The sequence below is a fragment of the Gorilla gorilla genome, chromosome 13 (genome assembly GCF_029281585.2).
Source record: "Gorilla gorilla gorilla isolate KB3781 chromosome 13, NHGRI_mGorGor1-v2.1_pri, whole genome shotgun sequence".
NCBI lineage: Eukaryota > Metazoa > Chordata > Mammalia > Primates > Hominidae > Gorilla > Gorilla gorilla.
The window spans coordinates 132,227,363-132,250,394 of NC_073237.2; the positions used below are offsets into that span (position 1 = coordinate 132,227,363).

Genomic DNA, 23,032 nt, shown 5'->3' on the forward strand with positions numbered 1-23,032 from the left:
ATGTTGAAAATCACATGAAATTCCAGTTTCAGGGCTCATAACAAAGTCATCTCAGCCACGCCACGCTCACTTGCATGCGTATTGCCTGGGACTGCTTCTGGCCAAGTGGAGTCCTCAGGACAGAGACTCTGTGGCCCACAAAGCTAAACACACACATCCCCTGGCCTCTTACAGGAGCGGCTGGCCAGCCTGGTGCAGATCTGTGTTCTCTAACTCACTATCACGTGGGGTGGCAACACATCATGAGTGCCTGAAACAGATGCTACCAATCCCTTACCTTGAAGAAGAAGCCGACCCCTGGCTTCTGGTCGCCTTCGCTGACAAGGTCCGCCGAGCCATCGAGGCTTGCCAGCTCCCCATCCTCGTCGGGGGCCTTCAGGTCGGAGAGGTCCACTTCAATGAGGCTGGCCCTGCTCCTCAGAGGCTCCTCCACGGGGACGCTCTCTTTTCCCGAGACATCTGAGGAGCTGGGCCCCACCTCCTTCACACTCGCATCCAGAACTTCTTTGAGGCTCATCTGCTCCGAAAGAATGTTGGCATCTTTGGAAGAGGACAGAGTAAGTGTCCGCTGATTGCTTTCATCGTGGAGCCTGTAACTGTCGAAGAGACACTTCCCATGTGGGTCACCACTGGGCTCCAGGGCACCGTCCAGGCCAGGGTCCGTGGGCGTCCGAGGGTGGCTGCTGGCAGGGAAGGGTCTCAAGTGCGGGAGCGTCTCTACACTGGGCGTTGGGGTTTTACTTCGGGAGGAGCCCTGGGGCCTGTCTTTCGGGACCTTCAACTCCGCCGGCCTTCCAGAACGGGAATTCCGGCCTTGACCCAGCCGGGGGGCTTTGCGGTGACCAGCCACGCCCGTGGGAGAGAGTGGCTCCACGAAGTGGACTGGCGCCTTCACTTTGTGCTCCTGCGAGTTATTCTTAGAGCCCGGCACTGGGACTGTGGGGGACTTCATCAGAAGCTGCTCTTGCTGCTGAGAGATTTTCAGGATAGCCTGCTGCAGCGTACTGATGGTTTCGTTGAGCTTCTCGATGGAAAGGTCACATTCATTCACGTCGACAACCTCCCCAACAGCGTCCTCCAGGAGGGCGGCGGAGAGCACCTTATTTCTCTCCAGCTCGTGCAGAGCCACAGGGTCTTTTGCTTTATGTTGCTGAGCAAAGGCCAGGCTCTCTTTGTCCACATCCTGTGGCTCGTGAAGGAGCTCCTCTCTCTGCTCCTCCTTCACGAGAAAGTCTTCGGTTTTGGAAACAGCGTCCCCACAGTCCTCCCCGTTGTGCTGAGAGTACTCCTTTGCAAAGTGCTCCGGCCTGAGGGGTGGGGCAGCCTCGGCCTTGCCCTTCTTCACCACATGCAGGAACGCAGCCTTGCCGAGCTTCAGGCGCTGCCTTGCCGACAGCGCCTCCATCTTCTTCTTCTGGGCCTCGATGGCCCTGCGCTTCTCCTCCAGCTGCATGTGCAGCTGTACCAGCTCAGATGCCAGGAGGCTGGCGGGGTCCCTGCCATGCTGGCTCGGACTCTGCTCCCTCTTCTGCCTCCACGTCGTCAGAGGGGCTGGGCAGCTCTCAGACGCATCTGGCGTGGTCTTCTGGGAGCTGCTGGTGCTGGACTTGGTCTCACAGCTGTTGAGTCTCTGGAGCTTCCTCTCCGCAAAGCTGGTCATCTTCACGCTCCCACTCGCCATGGAGACACTGCTCATCTGAGAGGCTGTGCTCAGGCAGGGGCTCGAGCGGCCGCTGGCATCATCTTTGTCTTCGTGTTCCTTCACCTTCATGTCCTCCTGCAGTTTGGCCGACTCTTCCTCCCCAATGTATCTGCTGAGAACCACAGGATGGACCTCACCCATGAAATCGTGCTCGGCTTCGTCTATGTCCACCACATCCGAGTCAGAATCCTGCCTGAGGAGAGTCCACGGCTCTGAATCGTGGGAGTTGGGGCTTTTTGAACAACTAACATATAACCTTCCCTCGGTGTCTTCATCGGCCCTGCCTACATGAAGGAAGAAGCCATCCGTGGATGGTCCCTGGGCGAACGGATCGAATCCGCCAAGGGCCAGAGGCCCACCACAGACCTCTCCTGCGGTTTCCACTGACTGTGGTCCTGTCTCGGTGGGGTCGATGCCCATGGGGAATTCTGAGCATGGAATCGGGGTAAAAGTCCTATTCAAGTCGCGACTGCCAGTCATTTTCCTTCGTACCAAAGGCTGGGGGCCCTCGCTGGGCCTCCTGGACACGATGCTCCTCGGTCTCCCTTCCCCCCGTTCATCCTCCTTGGTGATCACCTGCTTCTCTTTCGCTGGCTTAAGAACTGCTGGCATCAAAGGCTCCAAGAAAAAACTGTCAGGCTTACTTTCCGAGGTGTCCAGCTGTCCTTGGGGAGACCGGGCATTTGCTGTAAGGCCTAAGGCCCGGGGTGAGGCCCTGGGGAACTCCGGGTCAGCGTGCTGGGGAACCACGTCTGCTCTAACAATAGCCACAAGCTCCTCTTCCTCATCCTCAATACTGACATTGCTCAGGAGGCTCTTCCCGTGGCTCTTCGTGGCCGTGGGGTGTGGCTGGTTCTGTGGGGTCAGATTAACAATGTTGGATGCCAAACTGTCTTTGCTGATGGAGCGGGCCAAGCTGATGCTGTCGCCAGAGCTGGGATCCACTTCACAACTCGCAGCGTGATGTAGAGCAAAAGGTGTTGGCTGGGACGCAGGCCTGAAACACAGGGAAGGCCCACTGGGTGCGCTGCTGTATACACCAGAGACCCCCAACATGGACCGGGGGGTGAGAATGCCGGCCACACAAAGAGAATACGCCTCTCATATGCAGGAGATTTAAACTCACTCCTCCACAGAGCATAAGAAAATCAGAGATAATTTCAGCTTTGTGATTCTCAAACACTCTAGTCCCAGGACCTCTTGATACCCTTAAAAATTACTGAGGACCTCAAAGAGCTTTTGTTTCTATTTATCAGTATTAATCTCTATTTATCATCCTACAAATTAAAGCTCAGACATTTTCTAAACACTGATTAAAATTACAGTAATTAGCCCACTCCATGACAAATGACTATATTCACCAGAACGGAAGAAGTTTCTAGTGTTAAGGGCAGGCACTATTTGACACCTGTATAGTTCTGGGATCTGGCTGGACCCTCATACCTGACTCCACCTGCTGCCACACCACATGGTATGCAGCCTCTGAAAAATCCCACGGCACACTCGCAAGAGTGAGGCTGCAGAGAGGCAGTAAGTTCCTAGTGTTGTTATAAAAATAATTCTGATTTCAGGGACTCCCTATAAAAGGGTCTCGGTGATCCTCAGGGGGTTGGGGCGACATCTTAAGAACTGCTGTTTAGTATAAAAAACATTCCAAACAGAAACATCGCTGAAACACAGACTCACCTGGTTTTTTTTTCTGGCCAGGCTATTGCTGCTCCTCGAGGCTGACCATCAACTCGGGTCAAAGAATTCGATCGATGTCGCTGATCTGCAGTACAGAGGAAATAGACAGTGTTAAGTAACCAATTTTCTATCACTTGAAATTCTTTCAATATGACCATTTGTCCAGAAAAATGCCTCTCAAGTCAGTACACCAGAAGGGCCGCACGGAAAGCAGAGAGGCAAAACCATACAGTTGTCCCACATTTTGATGGTAACACACAGTTCAGAACTGTGAGAGAGCTTCAGCACGTGTGAGCCCTGCTTATGTCGCAGTTACTCTGTGTCTACTACACAGAAGGTAATTGCTCTCAACGATATTTTCACTGCAAGACTATACATTTTGACAACACAAGTTAAAATTTATTTGGCTACAGTCTTAACTAAAATCACTACATCGGCCGGGCACAGTGGCTCACACCTGTAATTCCAGCACTCAGGGAGGCCGAGGTGGGCAGATCATGAGGCTAGGAGATCGAGACCATCCTGGCCGACATGATGAAACCCTGTCTCTACTAAAAATACAAAAATTAACTGAGCATGGTGGCATGCGCCTATAATCCCAGCTATGTGGGAGGCTGAGGCAGGAGAATTGCTTGAACCAGGGAGTCAGAGGCTGCAGTGAGCCGAGATCGCGCCACAGCACTTCAGCCTGGTGACAGAGCAAGACTCCATCTCAAAAAACAAACAAACAAAAAAAAAAAATCACTACATCAGATAAAATGATTTAATTTTGAGAAATATGATTTTACTAATCTATAGTAAGGAGAAATTAAGGAAAAAAGGAGGAAACAACATTCTTACCAGGGATGTCCTCTCCCTGTATGGATTTCTGCTGTTTCTGTCTCAGTGGCAATAAAGGATGGGAGGGGCTGAAGGCAGCAGTTCCTTTCCCACTAAATGGAAAAAGAATTACAGGGAAAATCATTCCTTTATCAAACTTCAAGGTCAACAGCAAATGCACAAGTGTACAGGACCATTCTGAATTCACACCAAGTTTTGAGAAACTCGGACTGTTCGGGAAAAAATGACTATAAAAATGAGCCAAGAGTATCAGGAACTTCCAACCTGGGATGAACATCCACACACTGCAAACGGGCACACTGACTCCCCGATGTGTCTACAACACAACCAGCTTCCCACGGGAAAAGCAAAACCCAAGTGTGCAATTAGTGATTTTCTGAGATAAGCAAAAGTAAAAAGAAAAAGTGATCCTTTGACAAGCAACGGTTTTCAAAAATGCGCATTACTGCTTCAATTAAAAAAAAAAAAGAGAGAACTTCAGAGATAAAAGAGACCACAAGGATGATGCCCAATGTACTAAGCCACAACTGTGAAGATATTGATGAGTAATTAAACCCATCACAGACAGGAGCATGAACATTCCCACACTGCTGGTGGGAGGGTAAAAATGTACATTTTTAGAGGACAATATGGCAATATCCATAAAAACCTCTAAAATCACTCACACCTTTACCACTCCTTGGATTATAGCTTAAGAGAAAGAACGATGAGAGGTGCACACAGAAGCATGGGTGTGAAGGCCTCACTCCCGGGAAGAACGGCACATGCGGGAAAGGCGGAAGTCACACGTGTGTGGATCGCACAGTTCTGACAGAGCAACACCCATGAGACCGGCACCCAGCAGCCTCTGCCATTCCACAGGCACCAGCTCCCCGAGAAACAAGCGCGCTCACACTGCAGGGCAGCTATCTTGCTTGTTTCACTTTGGGGAGAATTTGGTAAAGCGATAATTCGCCAGGTGCAGACAGGCTGGGGAGATCACAGGGGACAGCTCGGCACCCTAGGCCAGAGTCAGCACACCTAGGCCTGAAGAGGCAAAGACGGGCAGAGGACACCAGAGTCAGGACACAGACACCAAAGAGACACAGTGAGAGCACGTGTGCAGGAGCACACAAGCGAAAGGGTTGCGGAGAGAGGGGCTCAAGGAGGGAGCCCGGGGGGAAGCTGGGCAGAGCAGGAATGGCACAGGGACCTGTGTCAGGGCCACAATGCAAACCCTGCAGCCTGGACAGCGTGGGGACAGTGGACCCATCACGGCACACCCATGACGTGACAGACTGGGTAGCTGTTGAAACCGTGGCAGAGGAGGATGCACCCAGTGGGAAAATTCTCACCACAGGCTGCTGGGTGCAGACAGCAGGTCACAGAGCAGCGCGTACACGGGCACCAGCTTCTTGTGCGCGCACACGCGTGCACACACACACACACACACACACAGGGCTCAACAACAGACACGCAAAGACCGAAGGGAGGACGCCAAGTGTCCACGCTGGCCCCGTGTGAGGGACGGCTCAGCCTCGAGCCATTCTCCTCACTCAGTGACCCCGCCTGTGCCCGCGGGCATGGAGTTACCGCCCCACCTCTGCTCTGAGCTCTGGGGACAGACACCCCAGTCTCAAAGCCGCCCAACACAGAACACATCCAAACCCCTCCCTCAGCTATGCCCCACCCCTGGGTGTGTACCCCCCCCCCCCCGCCACTGCCTGTATCACAAGGGCCTCTCAACTCCTTCCTCCTGACTCCGGCAGCCCCCGCATCCCATCCCTCAACATGGTCACCGGTTTTAGCTCCTCTCAAACAACCTGAAACAACTGAGTTCGTTCTATGCCATGCTGTCTCACTGAACCATTCACTTATGTGAATTATTTAAAACCACTTTTAAATAATGTCTTCATCTTAAATCCCAACTTAAATCGCCACGTTACAAATGTTTCTCCACTTTCGGTGTGCTAACTGGCTCCAGGCTGGCATCAGCTGTGGGTCCTCCTACCACACACAGCACAAAGCTCACTCTTACTCCAAGGGAAGCTTCCTTCATCCCCTCCCCCAATTCTGGCACAGTCAGTTCTACCCCAGATATGGTTATCCAAATTAGGTCTTCATGATGAAAATTCATTTTCAAAAAAAACGTTTTTTAAACAACTCTTTTTCTAGAGTAGTTTAGCCTTTAAGCAGCTCTATACACTTTTTCACTAGAATCAAATTAATTCTTCCCCGAAGAGCAAACAAATTCTCTTCTTTGAAGACTTCACAATACTTGAAATGCAAGAGGATTTCACTCTTTATGTCTATCAGACCATAAAGAGCACACCTGAACTGTCAATTCAACTTTCTAATCTTTAGATCGTTTCTTAAACAGTGTAACACATGGTGGAAAAGAGAACAGAAAAACACCTGTTCCATAAACAATGTCAGAATTAGGTACACATCCCTGAAGGAACTTCCTGCTAGTATCATTCCCGGCCTCTGGAAAGGGGACCGAATGGCCAGAAGGGCAGGGACAGAAGGAAAATCTTTCATAAGCGAATACAAATTGCTTATTTTTAAAAAGGTAACTTCAATTAATATTTTAAACTAACACAAAAAGGGACACAAGATGGTGAACTGATTCTGAAAGCAGAAAGACAGACTTACAGGTATTCAGGTTCTTCCGGGTGCAGGTAGTGCCTGTGACAGCCTTCCGCCGGCAGCTGCATGGGGGGCTGCAGGTCAGCCGGGGTCCCTGCAGCAGGGCTGCCTAGGAAACTGCGTTTGGTCGCGTTGGAGATAGGTACAGGAGGCCGGCTGCTCTTCTGGTGTAACACTGTTTTCGCTGCAGAAATAGCGTTTTTGCATCGTTACTTACAACACTAACTGGAAGCACAGAAAACCTAACCTGCAGCTTTTATAAGCACTAACTCAACCTTTTATTGAAACCAAACTTCTGCCAAAAAAAAACTGGTTTCAAGTTTAACAAATGTATTCTGTAATAACAAGTACTACAAATATCATACCAAAGTAAATACTAACATTAAAAGACACAACACAGATGAGAAGAAGAAGAACTGAGAGGAAATGTAAGCCCAGCTGATGGGCTGTCTTGGTCACCATCTAGCACCCGCACAAAAGCCCTCCACTGGTGGGCTGCTTCCAAAACCACGTGCCACCTTCACCAAGCCTGGTGCTAGACAAGATGCCCACCACCCAGGCTCCTGGGAGAAGGCTTGGGGCTCAGCTCCAGAGAGCCACCTCGCTCAGCCCAGCCAGTGAGGGACCGAGGCAGGGTCAGAAGGGCGCTTCTCTAGGCCCAGCATGTGGGCAGTTGCTCTGGTGGGTCCCTTCAGCTCCAGCCCCTGGGGGTCAGGTGAGGTGCTGAGCCTGGCTGGGGCGCCATTCCCTTTCTTGGCCCACGCCTGCTCACCCGCCTCTCTCCCAAAGGGTCAGCCCCAAACAGTGACTCTGTATCTAAGGCTGCTTCCCAGAGAACTAACCTATGGGAGGTGGTGCCAGGAGCAGCTCAAGAAGGCAAGAGGTGGGGCCATATGGTGGGGACCAGTGGGAGGGCACCCACTAGGTGATGTGTTGTGAACACGGAGGAGGGAAGTAAGGACGAGCGGGTGGCGGCTACACTGAGCTCTGCAGACGGTCTAGAGAAAAGATAAAGAGGGCTAAGAGGCAGCAACGTGTGACCAAAAGCCAAGGGCACCAAGCTGTGCTCTCCTACAGCCAGGGGCCAGGACCAGAAATGAATGGCTGCCAGAGAAGCTAAACCCCCAACCCAAGAAGGCTGCAAGGCCAAGGTGAGGCCCTAGATGGGAAGGAAAGAGACTATGACTCATGGCATACAAACTTCTAGGCCTGGAGAACCTCAAATTCTCAGATTACCTGAAATTCTTTGAGCCTACAGAGGAGGGCTCCCCTCCCTGTTAAAGGCCAGTATCCCTGCTGGCCCCACGCTTAGATGATACAGATCTCTCTCTCAAGATGACATGTGCTCCCCCAGGCACATTATAATCAAATTGTCAAAGACAAAAAGAATTTTGAAAGCAGCAAGAGAAAAGTGATTCATCACATACATGGGAACCCCCATTAGACTATCAGTAGGTTTCTCAGCTGAAACCTGCAGGCCAGAGAGAAATGGGATGATATATTCAAAACGCTGAAAGGACGGGAAAAAACCCCAACCAAGAACATTTTATCTGGCGAAGCAATACTTCAGAAACACAGAGGAAATAAAAACATTCCCAGACAAACAAAAGTTGAGGGAGTTCATCACCACCGCACCTGCCTTCCAAGAATGGCTAAAAGGAATTCTTCATATTGAATCAACAGAACACTAAATAGCAACACAAAAACATAAAAAGTATGAAACTTATTGGTAAAGGGAAATATACAGACACAAACATAATACTGTATTACCATAACAGTGGTAGATACATCGCTTTTAATTCCATTATAAAAGTTAAAAGAGGCCAGGCACAGTGGCCCATGCCTGTAATCCCAACATTTTGGAAGGCTGAGGTGGGAAGACCACTTCAGCTCAGGAGTTCTAGACTAGCATGGGCAACACAGCAAGACCTCATCTCTACTAAAAAAAAAAAAAAAAAAAAATTAAAGTAGCTAGGCGTGGTGGCACATGCCTGTAGTCCCAGCTACTTGGGAGGCTGAGGTAGGAGGATTGCTTGAGCCCAGGAGTCTGAGGCTGCAGTGAGCAATGATCAAGCCACTGCACTTCAGTCCAGCCTGAGCAACAGAGCAAGACCTTGTCTCAAAGAAGAAAAAAAGGTAAAAGACAAAAATATTTAAAATAACAATAAATTGGCCGGGCACAGTGGCTCACACCTGTAATCCCAGTACTTTTCGAGGTCGAAGCTGGTGGATCACCCAAGGTCAGGAGTTCAAGACCAGCCTTGCCACATGGTGAAACTCCATGTCTACCGAAAAAACAAAAATTAACCAGGCGTAGTGGCGGATACCTGTAGTCCCAGCTACTCAGGAGGCTGAGGCAGGAGAATCACTTGAACCCGTGAGGCGGAGGTTGCAGCGAGCTGAGATTGTGCCACTGCACTCCAGCCTGGGCGACAGAGCGAGACTCTGTCATAAATAAATAAATAAATAAATAAATAACAATAAGTTATGTTAACAATTACACAAATAGTTATGTATGGTGGCATTAACTGCACACCATGTAGAGGGGGGAGGTAAAAGCTGAGAGGTCTTGCATGTAAGTGAAGGTGAGTTGTCATCATCTTAAAACAGACAACTGTATCTTATGTAAGCCCTAGGTAATGACTACTGAAGTTACACAAAAGAAAAAGAGAAGGGAAAGCAAAAACCATTATCACAAAAAGCAACAACAAAACACAAATGAAGACAGCAAGAGACAAAGACATGCAAAAGAACTGTTAGACAAAACAGTTAACAAAATGGAAAAAGGAAATCCTTTCCTATCAATAATTACTTCAAACAAAAATGGATTCAACTCACTAATCAAAAGATAGAGAGGAGCTAAATGAACTAAACACCAAGATTCAACAGTATACTGCCTACAGGAAACCCACTTTTGAGTGAAGAACACACAGGCTGAAAGTGACGGGATGAAAAGATATTCCACGCATGCGAATGGTAACCCAAAGAAAGCAGGCATGGCTATACTTACCTCAGACAAAACAGACTTTACATCAAAAACTGTCTCTAGAGACAAGGGTCAATTCAACAGAAAGCTGTAACAACTGTAAACATCTATGTACCCACATCAGACCTAAATATATAAAGCAATATTGACAGATCTCAAAGGAGAAACAGAAATACAGTAATAGCAGAAGGCTTCAATACCCCATTTTAAATACTGGATAGAATATCCAGACAGGATATTTAACAGAATAAAAACAAAGAACAACAGGCTTACACAACATTCCAGACTAAATGACCTCACAGAGACATACACACTTTTCACCTGACAGCAGCAGAATACATATTTTTCTCAAGCACATGGGACCCATTCTCCAGAACAGATCATATGTTAAGTCATAAAACAAGTCTTAAAAAATTTAAGAAGATCAAAATCATGTCATGTATCTTTTCCAACCACAATGGAATGAACCTAAAATTAATTACAGCAAGAAGGCCAGGCGCAGTGGCTCACGCCTGTAATCCCAGCACTTTGGGAGGCTGAGGCAGGCAGATCACCTGAGGTCAGGAGTTCAAGACCAGCCTGGCCAACACACTGAAACGCCGTCTCTACTAAAAATACGAAAAATTAGCTGAGCGTGGTGGCGGGCGCCTGTAATCCCAGCTACTTGGGAGGCTGAGGCAGGAGAATCGCTTGAACCTGGGAGGCGGAGGCTGCAGTGAGCCGAGATCGCTCCAGCCTGTGTGACAGAGTGAGACTCCGTCTCAAAAAAATAAAAAAGTAACGGCAAGAAAACAGGATGATTGACAAATACATGGAAACTAAACAACACATTCTTAAAGTACCATTGAGTAAAAAAGGAAATCAAAAGGGAATTTTAAAAGTATCTTAAGCTGAATGAAGCAGAATACAACATACCAAAACTTGCATGATGCAGTGTTAACAAGGAAGTCTGGGGCCAGATGTGGTGGCGCAGACCTGTAATCCCAGCACTTTAGGAGACTGAAGTGGGACGACTGCTTGAGGCCAGGAGTTCAAGACAAATCTGGCCAACATAGCGAGACCCCATCTCTCTTTTTTTTAATTAAAAAAAAAAAAGGAATTCTGTAGCAATCAACACTTCCATTAACGAAGAAGCAGGACTTTAACAACCTAACTTCACACCTCAAAGACTAGGAAAGGAAGAACAAACTAAGCTCAAAGTTAGCAGAAGAAAGGAAATTATAATAAAGATCAGAGCAGAAATAGATCAAATAGAGAAAAACAATAGAAAAAAATCAACAAAACTAAGTTGGTTTTGTGAAGATAAAATCGACAAACTAATGAAGAAAAAGACTCAAATAAAATCAGAAATAAAAGAGGAGATATTATAATAGATGCCTCAGAAATAAAAATGATCACAAGGGCCTATTACAAACACTTATATGCCAACAAACTGAATAATGCAGAAGAAATGCATAAATCTCTAGAAATATACAATCTATGAAGACTGAACAAAGAAGATATCTAAAGCCTAAACAGACAGTAATAAATAAAGAGATTGAAGCAGTAATCACAAACCTCCCAACAAAGAAAAAGCCCAGGACCAGATGGCTTCACTACTGAATTCTACCAATTCTTCTTAAATCCTTCCAAAAAACAGAAGAAGAAACACTTCTAAACTCATTTTATGAAGACAGCATCACCCTGATACCAAAGGCAGACAGAGACACCAGAAGGAAAGAAAACTACAGGCCAATATCTCTGATTAACACAGATGTAAAAATCCTCAATAAAATACTAATAAACCAAATTCAACATTACATCAAAAAGATTATACACCATGATTAAGTGGAATTCCTCCCTGAAATGCCAGGTTGGTTCAACAAAGGCAAATCAATGCAGAACACATTAACAGAATCACAGATAAATACCACATGATCATCTCAACAGTATGCAGAAAAAGCATCTAAGTTCAACATCCATTCATGATTTAAAAAAAACAACTCTACACAAAACAGGTATAGAAGGCGCTTACCTCCTCACAATAAAAACCATTTATGAAAAGCCCACAGCCAGTACCATATTTAGTGGGGGAAAACTGAAAGCTTTTCCTCTAAGATCTGGAACAAGACAAGGATGCCCACTCTCACCTCTTTTATTCAACACAGTACTGGAAATTCTAGTCAGATAAATTAGTCAAAATAAATAAATAAATAAAAAAGAAAAAAGGAAATCCAAATCGGAAAGGAAGAAATAAAACTGTCTCACTGCAGATCCAAGGTCCTACACATAGAAAATCCTAAAGGCTCCATAAAATAAGTGCTAGAACTAATCAACGAATTCAGTCAAGTTGCAGGATACAAAATCAACATGAAAAAACTGTAGCATTTCTATACACTAACAATTAATTAATTATCTAAAAAAGAAATCAAGAAAACAATCCAATTTATAATAGCATCAAAAAGAACAAATACTTAGGAATAAATATAACCAATGAGTAAAAGATCTGTACACTGAAAACGATAAAACACTGATGAAAGAAATTGAAGACAACAAAATTAGTGTAAAGATATCCCATATTCATGGATTGACATAATATTGTCAAAATGTCCATACTACCAAAAATGACCTACAAATTCACTGCAATCCCTATCAAAATCCCAATGGCATTTTCCACCAAAATAGAAAAACAAACCTAAAATCTGTATGGAACCACAAAAGACCCAAAATAGCCACAGTAATCTTGAGAAAGAACAACAAAGGCAAAAACATCACACTCCCTGATTTCAAATTATACTACAAAGCTATAGTAAAACATTATCATACTGGCATAAAAACAGACACAAGCCAATGAAACAGAATTGAGGTATACGGTTAACTAATCTTTGACAAAGGTGCCAAAAATACACCATGGGGAAAGGATAGTACTTTCAATACATGTTGTTGGGAAAACTGGATAATCAGATGTAGAAGAATGAAACTGGACCCTTATTTCACACCATATACAAAAATCAACTCAAAATGGACTGAAGACTTAAACTAAGACTAATTAATTTAATTAAGACCTGAAACTGTAAAACTCTAGGGAAATAAGCTCCTCGACATTAGCCTTGGTGATGATTTGGTTATCACACCAAAAGCACAACTAACAAAAACAAAAATAAACCACAGGAACTACACCAAATGAAAAAGATTCTGCAAAGCAAAGGAAACAAACAAAACGAGATGGCAGCCTACAAACTGAGAAACTATTTACAAACTATATGGCTGATAAGAGGTTAACATCCAAAATACATAAGTAACGCAACTCAATCGCAAAAATACAAATAACCCAAATAAAAAGCAGGCTAAGGTCTTAAATAGGCATTTTTTCCAAAGAAGACATACAGGTGGCCAACAGGTATGTGAAGAGTTGCTCAACATGACCAGTCATCAGGGAGTGCAAATCAAAACCACAATAAGGCATCACTCACACCTGTCAGGATGGCTATTATCAAAAAGACAAGAGATGAGTATTGAGGAGAATGTGGAGAAAAGGTGAACCTTTGCATACTGTTGGTGGGAACACAAATTGGTATAGCCATTCTGAAAAACAGTACGGAGGTTACTCAAAAAACTGAAAATAGAATTACCATATGATCCAGCAATCCCTCTTCTGGGTATATATCCAAAGGAAATGAAATCAGCGTCGCTAAGAGTTATGTGCACTCCCATGTTTACTGCGGCACAATTCATAATTGCCCAGATATAGAATCAATCTGCTTGTCAACAGATGAATAAAGAAATTGTGATATACAGAGACATACAATGGAATATTACTCAACCTCAAAAAAGAAGGAAGTCTTGTCATTTGTGACAACACAGATGGACCTGGAAGATATTATGTACAGTGAATAAGCCAGACACAGAAAGAAAAATACTGCTTGATCACACGTGCATGTGGAATCTAAAAAGTAGAACTTAAGCAGAGAAGTGTTTGCCAGGGGCTGGAGGGTGAGGGGAACAGGGAGATGACGGTCAAAGGGCACCAAGTTTCCATTTTAAGGTAAGTAAGGCAGCATGGGACTATAGTTAGCAATACTATGTTGTCCATTTGAAATCTGCTGAAAGATCATAAGTGTTCTCACCACATACAAAGGTAACCATGTGAAGAGATGGATGTTAACTAGCTTGATCCTGGTAACCAGTTCACTATGTATACGTGTATCAAAACATCATGCTGTTTATATACACTTTTAATCTTCAATAGGACCTGCCCCCATCCTCCCTCGCGGTCACCAGGCCTATAACCAGGGTGATATCCAACAAAGCCCTTGCCTGGGAGAAAAGGGCCACATACCCACACACCCCGTGGAGCTGCAGGGTGTAGCCAGCCAGTTTCAGCAGCCAGGGGAGGCTGTGAAGTGCTGGACTCTGAGGGCCCTTGTCAAGGGAGCTGGCTGAGGAAAAATGTGTCCATTTGGGAGGACCCCCAAGCACAGGATTTGGCAGGAATTGGGTGATGATGCACGTGTACTAACAGGAGGCCCTTACCAAGTAAGGGAGAAGTACCATAACTGCCAAGGGACAGCAGAGAGGAGGGGCTAGGACCCCTCCCGCCCCCCCACACACAGCAGAAGCATAGGGAGTGTGCCGGTCAGACGGGTACCCACAGCAGCACCAGGCAGCCCCGTGGTCACCCCCTTCAGTACACCAGGGCTGTCTGAAGCAACGATTGGCGGGGAAGCAATCACCGTGGCAAGGGGAAGACAGAGTTCCAAAGTGAGAGGCTTCACGGAGGTATCAGAAACCAGGTGGCCTTAGTGACTATGGTGAATGGCAAGGCTGGAGGGGCGGCCATGGGGCCTGGTCAGCAGAGTCACAGAATTGAGAACAGGGCCCTGCTTCACTAGGCACAAAACGCAGAGCCAACAAGGGCACTGGTGAGCTTATCCCATGAGAAGAAACCAAGAAAGGATGACTGGTTGCTAAGAGCAGCTGTGCCCCCACTGGAATTCAGTATGCCATGCTGGACGGATCCAAATTACACCCTAGTGGCATAAAAATTATTTTGATGGCTGGACACGGTGGCTCACGCCTGTAAGCCCAGCACTTTGGGAAGCCGGAAAAGGCAGATCACCTGAGGTCAGGAGTTCTAGACCAGCCTGGCCAACATGGCGAAACCCCGTCTCTACTAAAAAATGCAAAAATTAGCCAGGCGTGGTGGTGCGCACCTGTAATCCCAGCTACTTGGAAGATTGAGGCAGGAGAATCACTTGAACCCAGGAGGTGGAGGCTGCAGTGAGCTGAGATTGTGCCACTGCTCTCCAGCCTGGGTGACAGAGCAAGACCCTGTCTCAAAACAAAAAACAAAAACAACAAAAAAATTATTCTGACATTTGCTATCCAACAGACTCAAAAAACAGCTTTTTCAGAGCTTCTCTTATATGACCAGGGGCAGAAACTTCGGAAAGAGAGGTGCCAAAATCCCCTCTGGGGCAGACTTCCTGCCCAAAAGCACCCAGAGAAGCCCATGTGCATCTACAGACGCACACCACTACGTACCTTTACCCGTTCCACAGCCACACATCACCAAGTACCTTCTACCCTGTTCTACAGACACACGTCACCACGTACCTTTACCTATTCCGCAGCCACACATCGCCACGTACCTTCTACCCATTCCACAGGCACACATCGCCACGTACCTTCTACCCATTCTGCAGCCACACATCGCCACGTACCTTCTACCTTGTTCTACAGACACGCGTCACCAAGTACCTTTATCCATTCCGCAGCCACACATCTCCACGTACCTTCTACCCATTCCGCAGCCACATCGCCACGTACCTTCTACCCTGTTCTACAGACACACGTCACCACGTACCTTTACCCATTCCGCAGCCACACATCGCCACGTACCTTCTAACCATTCCACAGCCACACGTCGCCACGTACCTTCTAATCATTCTGCAGCCACACATCGCCACGTACCTTCTACCCTGTTCTACAGATACACATCACCACGTACCTTTACCCACTCTGCAGCCACACATCACCACGTACCTTCTACCCTGTTCTACAGACACACGTCACCACATACCTTCTACCCTGTTCTACAGACACACATCACCACGTACCTTTACCCATTCCACAGCCACACATCACCACGTACCTTCTACCCATTCTGCAGTCACACATCGCCATGTACCTTCTACCCATTCTACAGCCACACATCACCACGTACCTTCTACCCTGTTCTACAGACACGCGTCACCACGCGCCTTCTACCCATTCCGCAGCCACACATCACCACATACCTTCTACCCTGTTCTACAGACACACGTTACCACGCTCTTTCTACTCCGTTCTACAGACACGTCACCACACACTTTCTACCCTGTTCTACAGACACGTCACCACGCACTTTCTACCCATTCCGCAGCCACACAGTCATGTACCTTCTACCCCGTTCTACAGACACACATCACCACACACTTTCTACCCATTCTGCAGCCACACATCGCCACGTACCTTCTACCCTGTTCTACAGACACATCACCACACACTTTCTACCCCGTTCTACAGACACGTCACCACACACTTTCTACCCTGTTCTACAGACACACATCACCACGCACTTTCTACCCATTCCACAGCCACACATCGTCACGTACCTTCTACCCTGTTCTACAGACACACATCATCATGCACTTTCTACCCCATTCTACAGACATGTCACCACGCACTTCTACCGACACACATCATGCACTTTCTACCCATTCTACAAACACGTCACCACACTTTCTACCCATTCTACAGACACACGTCACCACACACTTTCTACCCGTTCTACAGACACACGTCATCACGCACTTTCTACCCGTTCTACAGACACACGTCATCACGCACTTTCTACCCCTTCTACAGACACACGTCATCACGCACTTTCTACCCCTTCTACAGACACACGTCATCACGCACTTTCTACCCCTTCTACAGACACACGTCATCACGCACTTTCCACCCGTTCTACAGACACACGTCATCACGCACTTTCTACCCCTTCTACAGACACACGTCATCACGCACTTTCCACCCCTTCTACAGACACACGTCATCACGCACTTTCCACCCGTTCTACAGACACACGTCATCACGCACTTTCCACCCGTTCTACGGACACACGTCATCACGCACTTTCCACCCCTTCTACGGACACACGTCATCACGCACTTTCCACCCGTTCTACAGACACACGTCATCACGCACTTTCCACCCGTTCTACAGACACACGTCATCACGCACTTTCCACCCGTTCTACGGACACACGTCATCACGCACTTTCCACCCCTTCTACGGACACACGTCATCACGCACTTTCCACCCGTTCTACAGACACACGTCATCACGCACTTTCTACCCCTTCTACAGACACACGTCATCACGCACTTTCTACCCGTTCTACAGACACACGTCATCACGCACTTTCCACCCGTTCTACAGACACACATCATCACGCACTTTCCACCCGTTCTACAGACACACGTCATCACGCACTTTCCACCCATTCTACAGACATGTCATCACGCACTTTCTACCCCGTTCTACAGACACACGTCATCAAGCAGTTTCTACCCATTCTGTAGCCACACGTTCGCCACTTACCTTCTACCCTGTTCTACAGACACACGTCACCACGCACTTTCTACCCATTCTTCAGAGACATATCACCACACACTTTATATCCGTTCTGCAGACACACGTCACCACTCACTTTCTACCCTGTTCTATAGACACACATTGTTACGCACTTTCTACTCCATTCTCAAGACACACATCATCACACACTTTCTACCCGTTCTGCAGACACACTTCGCTACACACTTTCTACTTGGTTCGGCGCCCTTCGGTTCTGCTCCTGTATGAGCCTATCTGTCTTTCCTGAGGAAACTGATTCGTCCTTCCCATACAAGCTCCTTCTCTCCCTGCCTCCCTGCTGACGCAGACTGTATGAGTCCCTATTTCTAGCTACTCAGCAAGCCACTGTTTCTGTGCCCACCACATGCATATGAATAGCTATGAGTCTGTTTGTGTCCGTATTTCCTCCCAACAATGCCCAGTCTCTGGGACCAGCAACACTAAGTTGAGCATGCATGGCAATGGTTCCCCAGTCATTCCCAAAGGGACCACCAGCTACGTTCCCAGATGAGTATGCATTGGGAAAGGGAGGGGTCATCACATCCCATGGCCTACAGGTATCAGTGGAGGGAGAACATGCCACAGGAGTCTCTGGCAAGTCAGCTGGGAGAGCACAATGCAAGATCCCGGGACTGTAGAGCCACAGAGAATCACACGACATTAACAACAGCCCCTGATGTGCACAGGGTACTGCATGCCTGCTGACAGTGTGTTCAGAACTGCCCATCACAAGCTGGGTTCTGCCACCCACTCACTCCAGCGCTAAGGCCGAGTGCATCCATAAGACGGAGTTGTGCCTTGGGACCGAGCCTGCACAGGAGCAGGGGCACAAGCTGCAGGCATACACAGCCCAGACCCTCGCGAGCTACCGCCAGGGCACCAGCAGCCCACCGAGCCCCTCTCTATAGCCACACAAGGGCCCCTGACGACCATGGATGGAAAAGGGGAAAGCCTGGGCAGGGTTAACAGTGGGTCAACTGGGAATGCAGACAAACTCTGCCATCAGCCACTCTCAGGCCAGGACAACAGACACACACATGAAGCAGCCAGAGGTAGGCAGGTATGGAGACTAAGAGCACGGACTACCACCTGCCAAGACCAGTGCTGACTCCTAATATGGCACCGTCCTGGAGAAGACCAACCAATCACTAGGCAGCAAGGTAACTACAATGGACCCCTTGCAGCCTGGAAGGGCCAGCAGTTCACTTTTCCAAGAGCAGACCTGCATTCTGCATCTGAGTGTTGGCCTCTCCTGGCCATAGGGCTTCAGCAGGCATCACTACCCAACGGTTGGCAGTAGGACCCACTGCACAGGGCCCCACATAATACTGTATCAGACCAGAGACACTCCCCAGCCTCGGAGGTGCAGAGCGGGCCCATGACTCCGAGGTCCCCCTCCCCCGCTATGTCTCATCCCAGAGTGAACTGAAGCTTAGCTGCTTCCTAGCATTCCTGACTCCTCATTCCTAAGGACCAGCAGGCAAGAAGAGGAGCCCCGCAAGAAGAAGGGGGCTCCAGCCATGACTCACGACGGGATCCGATGGGAAGAGGCCTTTCCCACCAGGCAGAACAGGTGAAACCACCCCACAAGCAGCAGGAAAAACAAGACTTCCTTCTTGAGCTGGACAGTATCATGAAAAGGGTGAAGAAAGGCAGGAGGAAGGTGGCTGGCAAGATCAAACAGCTCCAATCTGCAGCTCCCAGCAAGATCAACACAGAAGGCGGGTGATTTCTACATTTCCTACTGAGGTACCCAGCTCATTTCATTGGGGCTGATTAGACAGTGGGTGCAGCCCACAGAGGGCAAGCACGGTGGGGAATCACCTTACCCAGGAAGCACAATGGGTTGGGGAACTCCCTCTTCCAGCCAAGGGAAGCCGTGAGGAATGGTGCATTCTGGTCCAAATACTATGCTTTTCCCACAGTCTTCGCAACCCACAGACCAGGAGATTCCCTCCGGTGCCTACACCACCAGGGCCCTGGGTTTCCAGCACAAAACTGGGCGACCATTTGGGCAGACACCGAGCTAGTTGCAGGAGTTTTTTTTTTCATACCCCAGTGGTGCCTGGAACGCCAGCGAGGCAGAACTGTTCATTCCCCTGGAAAGGGTGCTGAAGTCAGGGAGGCAAGTGGTCTAGCTCAGTGGATCCAACCCCCACAGAGCCCAGGAAGCTAAGATCCACTGGCTTGAAATTCTCGCTGCCAGCACAGTAGCCTGAAGTCGACCTGGGGTGCTCGAGCTTGGTGGGAGGAGGGACGTCCACCATTACTGAGGCTTGAGTAGGTGGGTTTTTCCCTCACAGTGTAAACAAAGCCGCCAGGAAGTTTAAACTGGGTGGAGCCCTCCAGAGCTGGGCAAAGCCGCTGTAGCCAGACTGCCTCTCTAGATTCCTCCTCTCTGAGCAGGGCATCTCTGAAAGAAAGGTATTAGCCCTAGTCAGGGGCTTATACATAAAACTCCCATCTCCCTGGGACAGAGCACCTAGGGGTAGGGGTGGCTATGGGTGTAGCCTCCGCAGACTTAAACATCACCACCCGCTGGCTCTGAAGAGAGCAGTGGCTCTCCCAGCACAGCGCTCGAGCTCTGCTAAGGGACAGACTGCCTCAAGTAGGTCCCTGACTCCCGTGCCTCCTGACTGCGTGTTTATCTCCCAGCAGGGGTCAACAGACACCTCATACAGGAGAGCTCCGGTTGACATCCGGAGGGTGCCCTTCTGGGACGAAGCTTCCAGAGGAAGGAACAGGCAGCAATCTTTGCTGTTCTGCAACCTCCGCTGGTGATATCCAGGCAAACAGGGTTTGGAGTGGACCTCCAGCAAACTCCAGCAGACCTGCAGCAGAGGGACCTGGCTTTTAGAAGGAAAACTAACAGGAAGGAATAGCATCAACATCAACAAAAAGGACGTCCACACAAAAACCCCATCCAAAGGTCACCAACATCAAAAACCAAAGGTAGATAAATCCACAAAGATGAGGAATAACCAGTGCAAAAAGGCTGAAAATTCCAAAAACCAGAATGCCTCCTCTCCTCCAAAGGATCACAACTCCTTGCCAGCAAGGGAACAAAGCTGGACGAAGAATGTGTTTGACAAACTGACAGAAGTAGGCTTCAGAAGGTGGGGAATAACAAATTCCTCTGAGCTAAAGGAGCATGTTCTAACTTAATGCAAGGAAGCTAAGAACCTTGAAAAAAGGTTAGAGGAATTGCTAACTAGAATAACCAGTTTAGAGAAGAACACAAATGACTTGACGGAGCTGAAAAACACAGCACGAGAACTTCATGAAATATACACAAGTATCAGTAGCCAAATCGATCAAGTGGAAGAAAGGATATCAGAGATTGAAGATCAACTTAATGAAATAAGGCATGAAGACAAGATTAGAGAAAAAAGAATGAAAAGGAACAAACAAAGCCTCCAAGAAATATGGGACTATGTGAAAAGACCAAACCTACGTTTGACTGATGTACCTGAAAGTGACGGGGAGAATGGAACCAAGTTGGAAAACAAACTTCAGGATATTATCCAGGAGAACTTCCCCAACCTAGCAAGACAGGCCAACATTCAAATTCAGGAAATATGGAGAACAGCACAGATACTCCACGAGAAGAGCAACCCCAAGACGCAATTGTCAGATTCACCAAGGTTGAAATGAAGGAAAAAATGTTAAGTGCAGCCAGAGAGAAAGGTCAGGTTACCCACAAAGGGAAGCCCATCAAACTAACAGCAGATCTCTCTGCAGATACCCTAAAAGCCAGAAGAGAGTGAGGGCCAATATTCAACATTCTTAAAGAAAAGAATTTTCAACCCAGAATTTCATATCCAGCCAAACTAAGCTTCATAAGCGAAGGAGAAACAAAATCCTTTACAGACAAGCAAATGCTGAGAGATTTTGTCACCACCAGGCCTTACAAGAGCTCCTGAAGGAAGCACTAAACATGGAAAGGAAAAACCGGTACCAGCCACTGCAAAAAGATACCAAATTGTAAAGACCATCAACACTATCTATGAAGAAACTGCATCAACTAACGGGCAAAATAACCAGCTAGCATCATAATGACAGGATCAAATTCACACATAACAATATTAACCTTAAATGTAAATGGGCTAAATGCCCCCAGTTAAAAGACACAGACTGGGCCAGGTGTGGTGGCTCGCACCTGTAATCCCAGCACCTTGGAAGGCCGTGGCAGGTGAATTACCTGAGGTCGGGAGTTCGAGACCAGCCTGACCAACGTGGAGAAAACCCGTCTCTACTAAAAATACAAAATTAGCCAGGTGTGGTGGCACAGGCCTGTAATCCCAGCTACTCGGGAGGCTGAGGCAGGAGAATTGCTTGAACCCAGGAGGCAGAGGCTGCAGTGAGCCAAGACCACGCCATTGCACTCCAGCCTGGACAACAAGAACGAAACTCCATCTCAAAATAAATAAATAAAAAGACAGACTGCAAATTGGATAAAGAGTCAAAACCCATCAGTGTGCTGTATTCAGGAAACCCATCTCATGTACAAAGACACACAAAGAATCAAAATAAAGGGATGGAGGAATATTTACCAAGCAAATGGAAAGCAAAAAAGAAGCAGGGGGTGCAATCCTAGTCTCTGATAAAACAGACTTTAAACCAACAAAGATCAAAAAAGACAAAGAAGGGCATTACATAATGGTAAAGGGATCAATGCAATAAGAAGAGCTGGCAGGGCGCAGTGGTTCATGCCCGTAATCCCAGCACTCTGGGAGGCGAGACAGGTGGATCACGAGGTCAGGAGATCGAGACCATCCTGGCTAACATGCTGAAACCCCCTCTCTACCAAAAAAAATACAAAAAAAATTGGCTGGGCATGGTGGCGGGCACCTGTAGTCCCAGCTACTTGGGAGGCTGAGGCAGGACAATGGCGTGAACCTGGGAGGCGGAGCTTGCGGTAAGCCAAGATCACGCCACTGCTCTCTAGCCTGGGTGACAGAGCAAGACTCCGTCTCAAAAAAAAAAAAAAAAAAAAAAGAAGCGCTAACTATCTTAAATATATATGCCCCCAATAGAGGAGCACCCAGATTCATAAAGCAAGTTCTTAGAGACCTAGAAAGAGACTTAGACTGCCACACAATAATAGTGGGAGACTTTAACACCCCACTGTCAATATTAGACCGATCGGGACAGAAAATTAACAATACTCAGGACTTGAATTCAGCTCTGGACCAAGCAGACCTAATAGACATCAAGAGAACTCTCCACCCCAAATCAACAGAATACACATTCTTCTCAGCACCACGTAGCACTTACTCTAAAATTGACCACATAATTGGAAGTAAAACACTCCTCAGCAAATGCCAAAGAACGGAAATCATAACAAACAATCTCTCAGACCACAGTGCAATCAAATTAGAACTCAGGATGAAGAAACTCACTCAAAACCGCACAACTACATGGAAACTGAACAACCTGCTCCTGAATGACTACTGGGTAAATTACGAAATTAAGGCAGAAATAAAAAAGTTCTTTGAAACAAATGGGAACAAAGAGGTAACGTACCAGAA

General features: G+C 47.5%; 1 protein-coding gene across 7 annotated transcripts in view; it reads right to left on the reverse strand.

The window, feature by feature from the left end:
• CAMSAP1 (calmodulin regulated spectrin associated protein 1) overlaps positions 1 to 23,032 on the reverse strand; it is a 98,121-nt gene that overhangs the window by 12,043 nt on the left and 63,046 nt on the right. For all 7 annotated transcript variants that reach the window (XM_055350111.2, XM_031014413.3, XM_031014412.3 and 4 more), the window contains 4 exons: positions 6,863 to 7,040; positions 4,229 to 4,320; positions 3,389 to 3,473; positions 278 to 2,699 (listed from right to left, as the gene is read on the reverse strand). In XM_055350111.2, coding sequence (XP_055206086.2) covers positions 278 to 2,699; positions 3,389 to 3,473; positions 4,229 to 4,320; positions 6,863 to 7,040 — 2,777 coding nt within the window. The remainder of the gene's footprint in view (positions 1 to 277; positions 2,700 to 3,388; positions 3,474 to 4,228; positions 4,321 to 6,862; positions 7,041 to 23,032) is intronic.